At 36.7% G+C, this 19,293-nt stretch overlaps 1 protein-coding gene across 2 annotated transcripts in view; it reads left to right on the plus strand.

The window, feature by feature from the left end:
* KNDC1 (kinase non-catalytic C-lobe domain containing 1) overlaps positions 1 to 19,293 on the plus strand; it is a 62,121-nt gene that overhangs the window by 4,216 nt on the left and 38,612 nt on the right. For both annotated transcript variants that reach the window (XM_071748611.1, XM_071748613.1), the window contains exons 2-5: positions 4 to 202; positions 3,300 to 3,358; positions 16,773 to 16,919; positions 19,010 to 19,127. In XM_071748611.1, coding sequence (XP_071604712.1) covers positions 4 to 202; positions 3,300 to 3,358; positions 16,773 to 16,919; positions 19,010 to 19,127 — 523 coding nt within the window. The remainder of the gene's footprint in view (positions 1 to 3; positions 203 to 3,299; positions 3,359 to 16,772; positions 16,920 to 19,009; positions 19,128 to 19,293) is intronic.

Raw genomic sequence — 19,293 nt, forward strand, 5'->3', positions numbered from 1 at the left:
CAGGAGAATGTGTCCCTTGCTGATATTTTGTCACTGCGAGATAGCTGTCTTACTGAGCAAGACATTTGGGCAATTTGCCTGGAGTGTTGCCATTCTCTGAAGAGCATTGCCCATTCTGCAATCTTCCAAACACTCTGCATCACTCCTGACACTTTGGCTTTTAACACCAATGGCAATGTATGCTTCATGGAACAGCTCAGTGGTAAGTATTAGTATTTCCACACCATTTGTTTTAGAACTAAGGAAACTCAGAGTGAGAGATTGTAGGAAAACTTTATATTCTATTCTTAAGATTTGTGATTAAAATAAAGAGAAAACAAAAATTTGTTTAGAAACGGGTAAGTACAGGTCCATATGCAACTACATGCTCGGTCTTGTGATTGATGAACAAAGGCTTTTAAGAGTTTGCTAGGAAGATTCTTTCTAATTATTTTAAGACCTATCCAGGGGACTGTAATTTATCTCCATTTTAAACAATGTAGGTTATGTATTTGTGTATCTGTGTGTGCAAGTCTCTACCTTTGTAAAGTGCATTCTCAGTCTCTTCCAGTTCCTCTCATTTCATGGATATGTTCTGTTCTAGAGAAACCTGACATTGATTGTCTTGATTGTGGCCACAGAGAATGGGGCAATTCTAGTGTGTTATCATTGTTAGAAAGGAAAACTCTCCTGAATGAAGGATTTCTTTTTTTTTTTTTTTAAGTAAAGATTTTTACACTCAGCAAGTGTGGAAACTGACAGAAAAGTGATCTAATATGCTAAAACCCAGTATGTAGTAGCATGTAAGACATTCAGGTATTGTAGCAGATGAATGGGGGAGGGAGGGTGTTTAAGTAAAAAAAAATTACTTCTAATTTCAGCATAGACAAAAAAGCATGTTATTGTTTTTGTTTCCATGACTCATTTCAAGAGTTGTTGTACTGAGCCCATCAGGGATATTGCAAAACAAACAAAAAAACAAAACAAAACAGAAAACCCCCCCACCAGCCCCCCCACACACAAGCAAGCTCTTATTCACATTTTTGTTATGTATTGTTTAATCTAATTGATTTTTAAATCTGTGCCACAGTAAGTGTTTATTCTTTTAGTAAAAAATCTATATCACAGTAGTTAGAAAATATATAGTAAGGTAACTTTGCAATAAATGAATATTTGTTGCTTTCTTTAGAATTAAAGGTAGTATTTCAAATAAGCATGTAACATCATAAAATGTAATTAGTAAAGATGAAAATATATCCTCACAATTGTGCCATTTGTTTTGTGCTTAAATTATTCAAATATATTTGAGTCAAATTTTAGTTCTATCTTAATAATGTTATGTGAAATCAATTTCCTTTTCTTTAAGGGCCTTCTTATAACTTGAAATTAAAAGAAATCTCTGTATTCATAAGGGTATATGGAAGAGTTGTTGAAGAGAATAAATCTAGTAGATGAAAAATGCCCCACAACTAAGGTCCTTGCTTTGCAGCCCGGAGAAAAAAAACAGTATTTTCTTAAATGTTTTGGTGTTGTTGAATAGCTGGCAAACAATTGATCCAGAAATTTGCCATATTCAAGTGCTTAAAATATGGGATCGCAATTTCCTGTGCAAAGCAAATGCACAAAGATTTTGTTCCCTGAAGTCATTCTAGTCTCTGAGGAAGAGACTTTTCTATAGTTCTCTTTAAAGCAAGTTGTGTTTTTATTAGGAATGCAGCAACTTATGTATATGTTCTGTTTCTTCCACACACTGACTCTCTTCCTGTTTCCCTCAGATCTTCTTAGTTTTTGGTTAAAATACAGTTTGTATGACAGGCACTTGAGGAGGGTGTCCTTTTAGCTGACCTATAGTTGATGCGTATGGATTTATTCATCCAGGAGAAAATTATAAACTCTGGATTTGTTTGCCAGTGAAAGAAAATGAACAGCCTGTCACCTCTGCTTTAACAGCGAGTTCTGCTTCCTGCAGGTTCTGTGATGCTAAAGTGACAAACACGGAACAGGATGATCTGCCAAGGGCTCTGATATTTTCTTGTCTCCTCAAATCAGACAAATTTCCACTGTAAACATTATATTAAGAGAATACAGTGAGCTTTACCAGTGATAAAAATTACATGCTTGTATAGCCCTTGAAGTGTTCCATTGAAAGAAAGGGAAAAGGTAGTGGGGAGATGAAAAGAAGGAGCAGTAGTCAGGGTGTGAGGAGAGAAGGAGGGACAAATCATCTTCTGTCCATTACTTACCCTTCTCATTCCCCTAAATATCAGGAAAAAATGTGGTGTGAAGGGAATGCAGTTAGTTGCGTGCCCCACTTTTTCAGTCGGAAAGTAGAATTAGGAGCATTGTGAAGAACTCTTCATAAGTGGCATCTGGATAGTCAGCTGTACCAAGTAGCTGAAATACATGACTATGTAAAAAAAAAGTCCTCTTTAGTCCTTTCTTCTATATAACAGAGTTTAGTACCTTCACAAGAAATAAGGTTTTCATTTCACTTCCAGAATACAGGCACAAGTGTTTTATTAAAGCTAAAGCTATGGTAAGTCTGTTATGCCTGTGACCATACTTTTTTTCTTAAGGCAGACTATGTGAGTTGAATACGTACATGAAGAGTAGGTTTTTAACCAGTTACTTTTTAATCCCCTGAGTACCTGTGATACTATATGCATCCTTGCATGCAGCAGCAAGGTTGGGCTACCCTCAGATAATACTCTTCTTTCTTCCTTAGAGTTCTTCACTTGGAAGTGGCTGCTGCAGTAGATCTGCTCTCTGATAAGAAGCACGGTGGTGGGGAATGTGCTTCCTCAACTCTTTAATCACAATTAAAACAAACTAAGCAGGAAGGTCAAGGTTCTAAACTGTCCTGTAGATGAAGAGGCAATTAACTGGTCAGGTTGTTTTTGCTGTTTGAACCCTTATGCCCCAGGTCTGCAGTGGAAAATAGTGACTGGCAATGTCCCATGAATCAAATCATTCCTGCAAGCCACACCAGCTAGATTATAGCTTGGTCCAAACATAGATGTCTGAAGACAAGGAGTGTGTAGGCATGGTAAATGGATTTCTTTGGGGTTATTTTGTCTGTTTATTTTATAGTGGGAAAAGCATGGTATTTTCTTACAGAAAGCTTGAAATTAACACTTTATTTTACTTACAGTACTAGGAACAGAAATGAAAAGTTTTTTGTATCAAATTACTGCTATATACATAGCTTCCTTCTTATCAGATATGAATGTATTGTTAAATTTGTATCGTAATTGTGGGTTTTTTTTAAACAAGCAAGACTACTAATTGCTATTCTAATATGTTGCCCTTTGCTTTCAAAGATGATCCAGAGGGTGCCTTTGTTCCACCAGAATTCGATATCACCGGTAACACTTTTGAGGCAAGTTTGTAAGTTTATCAGTGTAACAGAGGGGGATTTAATCTTTTAGTACTTCTGGCAGTGCCTAATGCTCTGAATTATCAATGTATAATTTTAATACATTTAAAGAATTTGAATCGTAAATTTTCCTGTTTAGATATGTTTTGTGAAATTAAAAAGTAAATTTAAAATGCTTTATTTATTTTCTGGATAAACACTTGTTCACTAACTGGTAAAAATATGAGAATCTATTTTGGTTGAATGATGTGTTGCCCTAAACCACAGCTTATATGTATTACATGTACTGGTATCCTTCAGTTGTTACATTTTCTTGTTTGGGGACTAGCCATGAACCTTTATGGCTCAATATCAAATCTGTTTGCCATCCTGTTCAATAAAGTAATTCATGAAAGGGTAATCAGCAATTTTATCTTTAATTTAATGAAGAAACAAATGACTGTTGCTTTGCGATGCTCAAATGCTCTACACTGTTAAATTAAATTAGATTTAAATTGTTTATGTTAATTCATTAGCCTTTCAAGTCAACCAGCTCATTGCATGTTGCAGGAGTGCTTGCCTGCTTAATATCTTCTTTTTTTAATACTTTTTTTTTTTCTGGCCTATATTCTTAAATTATGCAAATGCTTTAATTAGCAATGTGTTCTAATCAAGGTATAAAAAATATTGGGTTTTTATAGTTAAATTGGGTTTTATAGTTAAATACTAATACTTTTTACTTTTTAAGTTATAGCCTTCATAGTGATGTTTATAGTGCTCTATATTTCCTCAGAGGAGGCACAGAAGGAAGGGTAAGTGAACCTTAGTGTGCAGTACTACAAATAAGATGAGAATGCTAAGGCAGGAAGAATAGTATTATAGGATAGGAAGCAGTAGAGTCTTTGAAGGTTGGAGACACAACATTTCTCCCTGTTATATGATGTTAATGTAGTTATATAGCCAGCAGAGCTCTAGTGATTTAGTGCTTACTCTTTTCCCAACCCCCCAGGCTGTTTTTTGCCAGTCTCTGGGAACCTGGGGCCAGTGCGGGTGGGGCGTGGATATGAGGTGACCAGTATTGCATGTAAACATGGCAGCTCCAGTAGTCTTCATATTCAGATGTGGCTGAGGAAAGCAAGTCCTAAAAATCACTCGAAGGTGACTATTTTCTTGCTTCATTGTTTCTGTTATCCTCCTGAAGCTGGACTTAACAGATGGGATAAATATGTTTTCCATTCCTTGTCCCTTAACAAGCTCCAAGACTTGACACAGAAACACATTGGAGATCTGTGGAATTATCTGCTCCTCTGACAGACTTGCATTTCTCTCCTCTAGGAGCTGCTGAATTCTTATGCATATAGCAAATAGAGGTTCAAAGACCTGGGGGTCTGACCTGGAGGTCAGATTCTCACTGAAAGGTTCAAAGACCAAGGGGATGAGACAAGGTGAAATGGGGATTTGGTAACAGTGTGGGAATATAAAGTGACTTGAAATTTTAGATCTATCTGGTAGACAAGGCCATTGTATCCCTCTTGTGTAAAACTTGTCTGTGTACACAATTTCTTAGTTCCCTTTGGCAGTACTTACAAGCCTGTTAACCCCCCATGAATCCCAATACCAAGCACAGCGCAAGCAGCAATTGGTAGAGTCACTGAAACTTTGACCCTTTTACTGTTTTTACAAAGGTTATTTAAGATACATGAAGGTATTCATTTGTGTGGAAGAAAGTCAAGACGCTCTGCCATGTCTGTTGTGAAGTGGGGTAAGGGCTGTATGCACAGCTTTCTGTCCATGCTCCTGTTTCTTTATTTAGCAGGTTGAGGAGACTTGCAAAGCAGGGAAATCAGTGCTTCGGCAGACCTGTTACCTCATCTGCTTCTCATTGACCATCCTAGAGCAGTACATAAGACTTAAACTAGGGCTTTCCCTTGCATTGAAGCAGAGGAGAGATGTAGTGGGATTTGTGTGCATTTTGCTAGACAGCTATGGAATTCTGAGTATTTGTAGAACTTCAAAGTTTTATGTTGTACCACCTGTAGAGTTTGGTTGAATCTTAAGTACTTTAGTACCAGATCAAATTCTTCCAAACTGACCTCTGCTTGCTTTTGCTTTTGCAGTTTAAGACCTACAGTGGGTTGGTTAATCCTTATGTACTTGTTAGAATGGTTTTATAATTTTGTAATGTTTTCAGATTAGCTATTTCCTTCTTGGTACCCGTACTTCAAGTTTTTCTCTTTTTCAAAGATATCGATATTTTTCAGTTCCCTCACCCCTAGCTGTAACCTCCCAGTGTGCAACAGCAGAATGGAATGTATTTATATGCATCTCTCAGAGGAAACCCTGGGCCCTTGTTCTTTCTCAGTATTAAAAGATTTCTTGTACTATACCAATAAGCTGCTCTCTTTGCAAGGGTGTCAGATCTCTTGTGTTACTTCTTGTTTCTTTCTTGGTAATGACCTTTATTCAGTTGTTCTTTGTTGAAGGAGTGTTTCTGCAGCTACTTAGTATGCATGTTTGAGAACAATGGGGAGTAGTGTTTGAATTTAAACTGTCCAATTTCAATATAAAGAAAAAAGTTAGTATTGAAACTACTAATTATGTTCAGGGTTATATTTGATAGCCATTACTGCAATGGCAAAACTCAACTCATTTAAAATACTTACGTGAGGCAAAGATTTTGCTTGATTTGAGCATGACTTACTTTGTGACTTCTTAAATGGAAGCACACAATGAGGTTTGTATAGCTACTGGATGACTTCTTCCTCTTTAAACTCTTTTTAAAAAATCCTTCAAATAAAGATACAATTATTTCAACAAGAGCTGTTTTGTTTCCTGCATGGTGAATTACTGATCCAGACCTCTAATGGAATTGTGACTCCAGTCTAATTAGTTACTAAACTTAGCTGGCACTCAAAAGCACACAAGGGTAATAGACACAGGAAACAAATTGAAATGCACTACTGTCCTGGTGTCTGCAACTACACTATTAAAAATTTCAGGTTTTAGTTGAAATTTCAAATTTAGAGTTTTAAAGCTTTGTCCAAATACAGGACTGAAAAGTAATTTATTTTTCATGGTTTAAAACTTGTGATTTGGTTCCTGACCTGCTTTTCACTTGTGAAGTGGGAATAATACCACTAACTTTGGTTACTGTCGGGAGTACGAAGGTAAAAAAATAGCCCTTGATTGTCAGCTTCAGTGTCAGGTATTAGAACAGCCTTTTTAGAAAGATGTTAAGAAGGAAAGAGCTGTGAAAGGGGCTTTTGGTAGCAGCAGTGAAGCGTGGCTGAGCTTTCCAAACGGTGACTTTTTTAGTGCTGCCACAGTTTGAACCTGTGGTGTTGAAGGACAAATTGCAGGTTTTGAGGGTCTGAAGAGACCTTGAAATTACTGTGTTGCTACATGGGTGGGACAGCATTCAATAGGTAGTTGTGTTACACCCTCCTGCTGGTGATGTGTTTGTCACAATGGAAGGGCAAAATAGGCAGGCAGGTATTCTTGGACTTTAGGACAGCATTGGACTGAAATAGAGAATCTCCTAGGTCTCTATTTTTTTTTTTTACTGTAACTTTGCTGTCTCCTTACAGATTTGTTTTACTGTTGTACCCTAGTAACTGCAGTGTTAAGGATTAGTGCTGCAGAGAGAGAGAGAAGCAGGAGAGAAAATTTAGAGTTTTGATCTGTAACTCCAAATAAAAGGTGAATTTTTATACAGTACACTTACCACAGAAATCACAAAAAGTTAGGGGCTGGAAGAGACCTCAAAAGATCATTGAGTCCCACACTCCTGCCATAGCAGGGTCACTTACAGCAGGTCACACAGGAAGGTGTCCAGGCAGGGTTTGAATGTCTTCAGAGAAGGAGATTCCACAACCTCACTGGGCAGCCTGTTCCAGTGCTCTGTCACCCTGACAGTGAAAAAGTTTTTCCTTATGTTTATATTATATTCTTTATTATTATGTTATGTTCCCTTCTATTCTTAATGCAGGTATGTGATGTGGCTGTGCTCACTAATAGCTTTCTGATGACTGAAGCTGTTACTTACCTGCACTGATGGAAAAATCTCACTTTCTGTTGCTCCTGTACTGGAAGCCATGTTGGTATTTACTATAGCAAGTACTGACCACTTTTTTTGTTCTTACTGAATCTTGAACTAGAATTCAGCTAGTAACATCTTGAGTATACAGAGTAGCCTCTAATTTTTCAATATTTGTTACTGTAGAGAGCAGTTCAGAATGTGGATTTTTGTGTTCTAGAATAACATTGACACCACAATGCAAAAATTTTTAAAATTTGCCTGCTTGACTCTCCTGGGTTTATCAAACAATTCATTTGCTTTATAAACTAATACTGAGTCTTGATTCCCTTTTATAAGGAAGAGTTTTAACCTTTTCCTGATGAAAATGTTTTCTATTTAATTTTCTTGCCCTGGGCAGTACAGTACTAGACTTGTGAAATTTGACCAATGGGATGTCTGACAGGAATAGTTCAGTGTTGGAGGGCTGGTTAATAGCCTTATTTCTAGCACTACTACGCAAGTTTGCCTCAGGTTAAAAACAGCATCTGTCTCAAACCATTTTCAAATGGCTATTTGTCTGCATCACAAAAGTGCCGTTGAGTCTGACACAGAGGTTCATTTATGTAGAACCCCACGTTTCTAAGATACGAGCTTTCAGTGAGATCAAGGACCCATGTCTGCCATGTGTGAACTCGTATTTATAATCTTTTAATAATGTAGCTATTCAGTTTAGCTTGTTCTAGTGAACCTCTGTAATGGAAATCAGTGAACTTTCACTCTTGTCTGCCTATTATTTTTTTTATATCTAAAGCAGATGGATAATGCTTCTGTTCAGTGACTTCTTCCATTCTTCAGAGGGTAGAATGCAGTTTCAGAAACCTCAGTATGCAACAGGATTAAAACCTTTCTAAAGTAAACTGAAAAAATGATACAGAATTGAATACTACCTTGGAGAAGCAGGAAATTTAGGATAGAGAATGGGAAGAAAGTGAAAGTCATACTTCTGTCTGTTTTCTTATCTAGAACTTGTTCCTGCTTTTTGCTATCACAGCAGGAATGGCATATGCTGATCTCTCATCTGGGAAAAAATCAGAACCTGCTTGTGTCTCTGCTAGAATGTGACAGCTGTTGACTTGCAGCTCTCAGTGGGTTATAGTTGATTTATGTTACAAAAAACAAGTCCCAAGTATTTCAACAACCTTAAAAATTAAAAATTTTACACAAAGTGGTATAACTAGATAAACTAAATGTATTACTTTTAGTTTTCAAACAAAAATAGTTAAGGTTCATATCTTGTTCCTGTGAAATGTGCCAAAGGAGTTGGGTTGATATATACAATATACATACTAATATTTTATGTGTGCCAATTCATGGGTTGAAATGCCAAATGAAACCTACTGTTCTAGAGAACACATGAAGAAAGAAAGGTTCAGAATATAACTATATATGCTGGTCCTACAAAGAAAACTGAGCTGACAGTTTGGTGCTGCAAAAGGAGCTATTTCTCAATAGCTGATCATTACTGAGTGTGCTCAGGTCTCGGCTGTTGGTCCTTCTCTAAATATGAAAGCCTTCATCTTTGCTCCAAATCAAAACAGCAGAAGGTATAAAGGACATCTTGCCTTTGCCACTTCCCTGATCTTTTAAAGTAGTAGCTTTGATTGCAGAGAGATTTTCTCTACTGTTTTATTCTTTAGCTCTCAGTGTGGGAGGAAAAAAGAAGACTTTTTACACGTTCTCCTAGAGGGTTTTTTGTTTTGTTTTTTTCTGATGAGAGAAGTCTTTTGTAACAGCTAGTGGCTTTTTTCTTGACTTCTGTTTCCCTTAATTTCATGTAGCCTCCTCTTGAGAGTAATTCTAACAGTAGCAAGGCTTGTCATCAGCAAATGGTAACTTTATATCCTCCTGTAGTCTAAACCATCCTATCTTCTGAGTCTTATTTAAGGCTCTCTTTTCCTTCAGTGACAAAAATAAATTACTTTTATTTGGTTACCTATGCCTCTACTGTGCTATGCAGGAGGAAATTGAATCCTCCTGATCTTGCTTTTACATCACCAGCCCAACTGAGGTTCCATTCAGGAACTTAACACTGAACAAATGTCACCTTTTACTTGCTTTACATAAAGAGCTAAGCAAAGGAAGAATATGAGGCCAATGGGATTTATTTTTTTTTTTTACAGTCTTTTTTCTTTTTTTTATAATGTATAGAATATTTTAGTTTATAATTTCATTACCTCAGAAGCCTTACAGCATGTTGCTTAGTTCTGAAGTTGGCCTTGCAAAGTTGTCATATTGGCCTTTTATAGATGGCTTTTTGAGCACATTGCTGATATTTTTAGTTTTGCCTTTAAATCTGAAACACAACTTTTTACAGAATAACTTCTGTTTTTATAAGGAATAGTCTGTCTCTTGGGCAGAAAAATGTCCTCAGAAGATAAATGACTGACTGCACAGGTAACCTGCTCCAGGAAAATATGTTGTGTTTTAAATTCTTTCCTTACTTGGCTATTAGGTAAGGCAGCATTATTTGAGCCAAGAGCAGGGAAGTGGCAAACAGCCTCAAAACATACAGCTGTTAAAATAAAGTATTTTCAGGTAGCATGGAGACTGCTGTAAACTTCCTGCGATATTTTTTTTTTTTTTTTAAACAAATACCTACCTCCTATCAAAGGGGATCTCAAAAAACCAAACAAACAAGTTGCAAAGGTCTATATAGAACAGCCTAAGATGGTGATTAGGAGTAAGTACAAAAGTATGTGGAAAGGTTAGAAAAATCTGAAACACTAGGAATTTTTTTTTCCAAAACTATCAAAACACAAATAATAGAATGGTTTGTGTTGGAAGGAACCTTAATATCTAGTTCCAACCCCTCTGCAAGGGCAGGGATGACCAAAACCCCTGCACCTGGGAACACTTCCAGGAAGAAGGCATCCACAGCTTCTCTGGGCAACCTGTTGCAGTGTCTCACCGCCCTGATAGTAAAGAATTTCTTCCTAATACCTAATCTAAATCTGTGTTCTTTCAGGTTACCCCTTGTCCTGTTACTACATGCACTTCTAACAAGTCCCTCTCCAGCTTTCCTGTAGTCTCCCGAAGGTACTGGAAGGCTGCTATAACGTCTCTCTGAAAACTTCTCCAGACTGTATAACCTCAACTCTCTCAGCCTGTCTTCACAGGATAGGTATTCCAGCCCTCTAGTCATCTTTGTGACCCTTTCTCAACTCACTGCATCATCTCCATGTCTGTTTTATGCTGGGGACTCCAGAACTGGCCACAGTATTCCAGGTGGGGTCTTGAGAGAAGAATAGAGGGGGAGAAGCACATCCCTTGACCTACTGTTCACATTTCTTGTTGATGCAGCCTGGGATTCAGTTGGTTTTCTAGGCTGCAAGTGCATATTGCTGGCTCATTTTTTTTAACCCATTTGGTTGGAGGACCTTCAGGATCAGAGGGTGTAACAGCATTCATAAAAGAAGTAATAACTTAGAGTAATATTCTTTATCCTGGAAGAGAATGCCCTGAAGGAGAAGTTAAGCTACAAATCTGTGAAACATGCCATAGCAGCAGCTATAGAGTAAGTATTTGCCAACCCTCATAAATAAAGTAATAGGTGGCAACAATGAGATGAACGCAGGTGGACCCAAAAAAGAGGAAGTACTTTTTTGTTATGCAGTAAGCTATGAAAATTCTTGCTGCAAAACAAAGATGCAAAAAGGCTGCAGTTAGACAAATTCATGGAGATAAAACTGTTGTCATGAACCATTACAGACAAGAAGCCCATAGCTAAAAAATGGTGAAATTAGAGTGATGTATTACATAGAAAGTGAATGATACAGAGTATAGGAAACCAAACCATAATAAAACATAGGAACTAGACAACATTCAGACATAGTACATAATACATGCCCTTTCCAAGAGCACTTAGATTTTACATCTTATGTTATTGTAAGGTTACTTCTTAGATGATTGTGCCTAGCAAATCTTGCTTGTGTTTTGTCGTATAAACTGTTCACATTCACATAAAGACATATTAAAACTTTAAAGTTTCACTTAGATGTTAGGGAAATTAAAAGGCAAATACCTGCAAACTTTAGCTCTGAGTGGATTATTTGAGAAAATGTGACCTATATTTGCATTTTGTTCCTATTTTTTAAAAATTCTTTTGGGGAGGATTTTTTTCAGGCAAAACTAAGTAGCTAATGTAGTTAGAAGGGACAAACTGCAAGTATACCTTTGGATGAAAATGTTTTTTTATGATTTGCTACCAATTCAAGTTAAAGTATATGTTTTGTGAATAGTCTATAGTAATTTAGTACTTCTAGCACATTCTGATGAATAATTATCTGCACGTCCAAAGAGCCAAATGAATAAAAAGCTAATACATAATAGAGCGCTTTCCAGTAATTACAGTTACACAAAAAAAGCAGTTAGTACCTTTGTAATTAAGGGAAGTCTTAAAATAGTAGGCCTATTCCCCTTTCATTTTGTTGTTCAAATATGTTACTGTCTGACTTTATAGTGTACTATCTTTATACAAAAGAGATTTAGTATATAGAAAAAAGACATAAGTAGATACTGAATGTTTTCTCCCAGTAGTAATCTTCTCAAGCAGTAGCTTGAATTTTTTTTATAAAAGTTTGAGTTTTATAACAACACTGAAGCATTCATTTATGGATTCCTTGAATGCTTTGAATTATGAAAGGCTGGAAGCATTTATATATGTGTGGTAACCTCAATGAAAAAAGAAGAAACTGCAAGGTTAAAATAAGGGTCAACTACTAATGTCAAAACCAAGAATTCTCTTATACTATTTCTGTAGCATATAATTTAGTCAGAAATATTTTACAGGAAGTTGTAGTTTTATTATGGTCTGGCTTTTTCTGTTCTGCTGAAGACCTACATTTCTAAATTCAGTGAAATTTCAATACAAAATGTCATTATTTGTAATGTCATTATTTGTAATTGCACTATGCTAAATGCTTATGCAACCACTACTAAAAAATTATTTTGTAAGATTTTTTTATGTACAGTGTGTCTGCAAGTATGAGTTCCTATAGGAGCTTTGTTCTTTAGCCCTGTCAAGGAGTAATACAGCAGAGCCTCTGTCACACTCTCTGTATAGGCTTGTAGCTTTTACTTCCTCTGCTGATCTTTTGATTTGCAGATTTTAAAATTGGAGCAGGTCATTACTGTTCTCTGATTTCACTTCCTATAGTGTTAAGTGGCCATAAAATGGCATGCAGCAAACCAAGTGAATTTTGAATGGAACAGACAGAAGCCTTTTTGCATTTATTTCACTCACAATATAAAATTTTAACGTGGTGGCAGAAGCTGTTCTCTTCCTTGGTAAGTGGTTCCAGTGTCACCAACCTCACAGTAAAGAGCTTCTTCCTAATATCTAATCTATATCTCTGCTCTTTCAAGTTGAAATCATTCCCCCTCGTCATGTCACTACACGCGCTTCTGGCAAGTCCCTCTCTAGCTTTCCTGTAGGCCCCCTTCAGGTACGGTAAGGTTGCTGTAAGGTCTCACTGGAGACTTTTCCATGCTATACAAACTCAACTCTCTCAGCCTCTCTTCATAGGATAAGTATTCCAATCCTCTAGTCATCTAGTCAGAAGCATTCAAGGCCAGGTTCGATGGCCTCTGAGCAATCTGATCTAGTGGGAGTTGTCCCTGCCCATGCAGGCAGGTTGGAACTGGATGGTCTTTAAGGTCTCTTCCAACTCTAACCATTCTATGATTCAGTGACATAAATGTCTGTCATCAAAGCTGGTTTTCCTGAGTGTCAGAGGAAAGGAAGCATCTGAATAGGTTTCTGTGCAAGGAAAAGTCTTTGTCTATTCAGTATGGAACTGGCCTTTTCCATATACAAGATGCAGTGAACTTCTTGAAAACCGAACAGCAAAATGGACTGGAAGCTTGACTGCATTTCAAAGACTTGTGCTTTTAATGGCAGACTAGGTGATATGAGTTATAAAGTGAAGGCAAATTGTTAACTGGAAAAAGTGGTATAAGTTAATGTTACACTGCCCTTCCTGTTCCTCCGTCTTCATGTCGATGAAGAAATTCTGTACAAAGGCAATTTTTTTGTTCCTGCAAAGTAACGTTACTCATCTTTCTGTCCTGCATATGGATTTGGTATTTGAGTTGTATATAATGAGATCATATTTGAATAGGCTTTCTTCTATATTGTAAGAAATACCTTATTTCTTATAAATTTCTGCTGAGAGAAAACTATATAAGCTCTTGTTTATTCCTATGCATGGTTTATTTGGAATAGACACTACATTCTATAAATGAAATCGGATACTGAGGAACCACACATCTCTTGGAGAGGCTTAAGCATACAGGTAATGTCTAAATGATTGTCTTGAAAGTGATCATAGTACAATAGAATTGTTTTGGCTGGAAAAGGTCTTTAAGATTATCAAGTCAAACTGTTAACCTAGCACACTGCCTGTTTCACCACTAAGCCATGTCCCTGAGCACCATAACTACACATTTTTTTAAAAATCCCCAGGAATGGTGGCTCAACCACTTTTTTGGGCAGCCTGTTCTAGTGCTGGTGACAACCCTTTCAGTAAATAAAATCTTTCCCACTATCCAACCTACACGTCCCCTGGCACAACATGAGCCCATTTCCTCTTGCTCTATTGCTTGCTTGTTGGGAGAAGAGACCAACCCTCACATGAGTACAGCCTCCTTTCAAGTAGTTGTAGAGTGCCGGAAGCTCCCCACTCAGTCTCCTTTTTTCCAGGCTAAACAGCCCCAGTTCCATCAGCCGTTCCTTGTAAGACTTGGGCTCTAGAACCTTCATCAGCTTCGTTTCCCTTCTGTGGACATGCTCCAGCACCTCAATGTCCTTTTATTGGAACCCCCAAACTGAACACAGGAACTGAGGTGCAGCCTCACCAGTGCCAAGTAGAGGTGCAAAACACAACTTCTGAACTGAACAAAAAAAAGAGGAGGTGCTATCTATATGTATTCTAGTTCACCGAGTTAGCCATGAATAGTCAGTTTGCTAAATACCAAACAGGGAAAAAGAAAGTTGTTATTTGAAGGCAAGTGGTTTTAATTCTTACTTCATAACTACAGCCTGTCTCTTGTTGTGAGTTTTAAGTGGAATAACGTACTAATATTGAATATATTCAAAGCGACCACACTACAATGTTACATTTATACAAAAAGTTCTTTTAATAGAGTTGTATTCTATTTTTTAAAGTTTGTTTCCTTTTTCTTTTTAAACTGTTGTTTTCTGTTATGTTGTCCATTGAGAAATGCAAAATGAGGTAGCTCACTGAAACAGAGTAGAGGAATGAATTCTGCCTTTGTCATCTCATTTTCACTGTTTCGAAGCTTGTAAACCATCTGCAGAAAAAACAAAAACAAATAAACAGAAGGCTTTAAATGATCTTCATAAATTCTTGGATGTTGGAGAAGGAATTTTGGTTTAGTTTTTCCATAGATAGGAACTTACTGAAGTATTAATCTAGATAATTTTTTCCACTCAGTTGCTTGCCTTCAGTCTTGGATAGGCTTAGAAAGGTGTTAATTTATACCTATTCTGTTTTATTGCAAGTTAACTTCTGAAGACTTTAAGAACATCATCCTATAAACATTTATTAATGAGATGTTCTTCCTTTGTGAGTAGCTCAGCTAGTCTGGGGTGGAGTTCATTTTCTGCAACTGAAATGTGTGGGTGTGGGTAGCAGTAACTATGGAAAGCCTGAAGAAATAACTGTCTTCCCATGAGTTTGTTAGAGGATTATTTATTGTTAGAGGCTTCATAGTTTCATATCCCTTTGCCAATCTAATGTGGTTTATGTTACACACAAAAAAAGAATATTGCCAGCTTGTGAACAATGTAGGTCAATAGGGCTGCTGCCAGTAAACTGGGTTATAGTAGCTTAATGTGATGAAGGAGCAGGGTAGAGGAAGGAAGTAACCCTTACTCTCAGAATAGATGAATGGCATTTATTCTTCTCCTAAATCAAAATAAAAGTCATAACAGTTCCCATCTGAGATCTTCTGAGATTCTCAAAAGCAAAATAGAAGTCTTCCATTTCCTCTTCAGCTTGTTGGTGAAGTGTGGAACTTGCAACTAAAAATTACTGCTTAGCAAAAAATATTTTTGATCTTGTATTTTTAGCTCAGGTCTCTTTTTCTGACCTTCGTCCTGATCTTGATTTGTCCCAATGGTGAGTTAAGACTTTGGATCTATCAGTCAAGCAGTCATCACTAGCTTGTGCTTGCTTTGTTTGGGAGAGGGCATTGAGGAGGGTGAGGAAGTGGAACTGTGCAAACTGCACACTCACACTCATGCACAGCTTCTCAGTGGGGTGATGTTTCACTCCCCTTCATGGAGGTGCCCTGCCTCATGAGAAAAGAAATAAATATGCAATATATATGCATAGGTATGGAAAATATCCCCTCCCTTTCTTACAATTTAGAGATAATAATACACCTTGATGAGAAAATGGGGGAGGAGGGAGAAAATTACTTTTTGCCTTAGAGTAAGTCTTCTTTCTAAGGTGAATAATACACAGATGTATTAGTGCAATCAGGATTTACATACAAATCTGATAAGGGTGGTTTTTTGTTTGTTGTTTTGTTTGTTTGTTTAATTTATGTATGTATTTTAATTCTGCGAGGGAAATGTTCAGTACAGTTGAATTCCCAGCTGTATGTAAATTACCATTACTAGTAAAACAGGTCTGAAAATGTCTTATTTTTTAAGAAGCATAAAACTTCTACAATTAAGACCTGCCTGTGTTGTACAGCAAGTCTAATGCATTAATAGATTGAAGAAAGCTGTTGGCTCATGTCCATTTTTGTTGGAGCTCATCACAAGGTTGAAGGCTTTAAGAGAAGCAGAGGTGTCAAACATTATTTCTTAAAATTGTTTCTCAAGCGTCTTCAGAGACAAGTGATATTATGCTGTGTTGTTTCTCCTGGTTTTCCTTATACTTGATAGCACTTATAAAATACTGCTATGTATAATTTTTTTGTCAAACTTAATAATTTTTTTTTTTTGTCTCTGCTAAGAGAAATTTTATTTTGGTGTTCCAGCTTATTTCTAAATGAAATACTATTTGTACATACATAGGGTATGAGTTTTTATATTTAACTGTAGTCAATGAGCAATTTTAATACTGTTTATTGGTGAGGAATAAAGCCTGTTTTAGCCGGATCCCACAGGGTTATTTCTTATGTTTGCAACAAGCATATCCCCCCAAAGCAGGAGTGAAAACCGTTGTGTTCCTCCTGTTTGAATTAAACCACCTTTCCAGTAATCTGTTAACTTGTAAATTAAAAATTAAAACAATGTAAGCTGATCTCTTTTAATCTTGGAGCTTTTTGCACAGGAGAGAGAGAATTAGTAGCATGTTCAATTCCTTTTTCTTAAACTTTATGCAGGCACACATCTATTCTTTGGGTGCGACGCTGAAAGAAGCTATAGAATACATAATAGAACCTGAGACAGAATCAGAGTTTGGGCAAGATCTGCATACTCTACTGGAACAAATGCAAGAAGACAATCCTGAAAATAGGCCAGATATTGAGGTAAAACAGCCCTACATAATTTTCCCTTTAAAAAAAGTGACAAAAATGTTTCTGTAAATACTCACTAATAGAGAGATGGACTTTCAATGGAATATCCTCAGATTTTGCCAGAAAGCAACACTCAACAGAAATTCTGCTTTATTCCTGCCTTAATGGAAATACAACCCGAAAAGCAGATGTATGTGCTTTACAGTGATGCAGTCTAAGAAGGCTGAAGGAATACATTTGTGGATCTAGATTTTCTCATTACCAGTTTCTTCCCACTGAATATTTGATTTACCAAGAGAGAATATTAGAAGTACGCGTACCGCCATTATGCTGTGAAATTTGTATGGTGTCTCAAGTGATGTTTGGATTTCATTTAAGAAGGGTATGGAGGGAGCCATAGAATCATAGAATTTAGTTGGAAAAGACCTTTATGATCAAGTCCAACTGTTAACATAGCACTGCCAAGTTCACCACCAAACCGTGTCCCTAAGCACCATGTGCCCCAGGAAACCTATGTTCCTTGGCACATTCAGAGCATTGCTACTAACTAGCTTGTTTGTAAATGTTTAGTAGTATTTTCTTAACTATTTTTGTTTGGTTTGCATTTTTTTTCAAGTTAGCCTCTGATTTCACCTTTAATTTTTACAAAGAGTTTGAAGATACATAGAATTTTTCAAGATGGGTTCCTTAATGCTGGTTACCTTATATAGTATTATTTGACTTTGATGTGTGAAATTTTGGATTTAATCCATTGTTTTTGCAGTTTTTTAAACTGTAACCATAAAATAAGGTGTTCAAATGTGACTTTTCTTGGATTCAGTTCTTCAGCTTCAGAATAGTGCTGTCTATTGAACTAAATCATATAATACCTATAAGCACCTTTAACAGAGTGTCCTGCAACAGAAGAGTGATTTCTTTTAAAGTAAATAATAGGGGTTCTCTGGTTGAGGGCTGCCCAGGCAGGAGCCTGTTGCTGACATAAAGCCTATTTGTTCAATTCCTGTATTTCTATTTGTCTGCTTTTGTGCGTAGTCAGGAAAATGATTGTATAGCACTCCCTATCATCTCCAGTTGGTCTGTAGTCACTAAAAGTTATTGCTGACTACTTATATTAGCCCAAAAATACAGTGGGTCAAGGCTGGTCTAGGGTAGTATATGGAGATCTCTTTGTGACTATCAGTTCTCTTTTCCTACTGGGCCCTTTCTTGGATGCAAAGCAGAGGGGGAGCTGTACCAAGGAAAACCCCATAGACTGTTCCAAGTTCTACTGGATTCCAGCACATCTGGATACCTGCCTCTCTTTTTTTGTCTTCAATTTGATATGAGCCATTTTCTTCCTTCTATTCACAATAGCCAAAAAGCAGCTGAGCAGAGAAATGGGGAAGTAAGAGCAACTCCTCAGAGCTGTATGAAGCTTCGTCAGTGTTTCTTTAGGAACAATTACTGAGGAGACAGTGGGATGCATTTGGAGAGGGAGCTCTCTTCTACTACCTGCCCATGGTGACAGGTTTTTAAATGTGTAAATGTCTAATTAATTGTGTGTGAAACCAGTGCTAATGCCATCAAATGATGCTCAGGCTACAGATTAGAGATGCATAACACTGTTCTACTTGTGATCTGATGATGATTGCTTTTTCTAATTGGGAATATTGCTTTCTAGATGTTTGTATTTTGAAGCTTTTAAAAGATTAAGAATTTACTTTTAATGTAATAAAAATATTCATCATCCTGCCTATGTCGCTCAATTCAAGAGAGTCACTGTCTGTTTAAGAAGTAATCCACACATTTTTTTTTTAAATGTTTAGTGGTTATTCAGAAAGGATAACATTTAAGATTATTAATTTTTATCAGTGTTCTTAATGTTCTAACTGTAGGCTAGAACTTGAACTGTATTAAATAATTTCATGATAGCCCATGGTAAAAATAAGAAATTAATTCATCCACATAATAGAAACACACAGTATAATGAACAGTGCAATGGAGACCTCCAGTGCAGCATTGTATAAATTCAGATGTACTGTGAGAGTTCACATGACTCACTTTAGTCAAAATTCACAGGTTTATTCATTATTAAATAAGTATTTAACACTCATTTTTTCTAGAGCATTTTGTCATTATGTGATGAAAAATTGAAGATTGCTTCATCAAGTAATATTTGTCGAAGTTTGTCTGCTGTTGGAAGAAGGGTTCTTTCAATTGAATCATTTGGTGCTTCTCAAGGTAACTTTAAAATATATTTAGTCAAGAATTTCAAGACTGCCTCACATCTGATGATTTTTAAGCTACTATGTTTGTGTACTTTTCTTTTGTATGTTCCTTTCTAGGTATCAACAAGCCATTATTAAATATTTGTGCATTATGGCTGGGGAGCAGGGGGGCATGGAAT

The sequence above is a fragment of the Heliangelus exortis genome, chromosome 7, assembly GCF_036169615.1.
Source record: "Heliangelus exortis chromosome 7, bHelExo1.hap1, whole genome shotgun sequence".
NCBI classification, from domain to species: Eukaryota; Metazoa; Chordata; class Aves; order Apodiformes; family Trochilidae; genus Heliangelus; species Heliangelus exortis.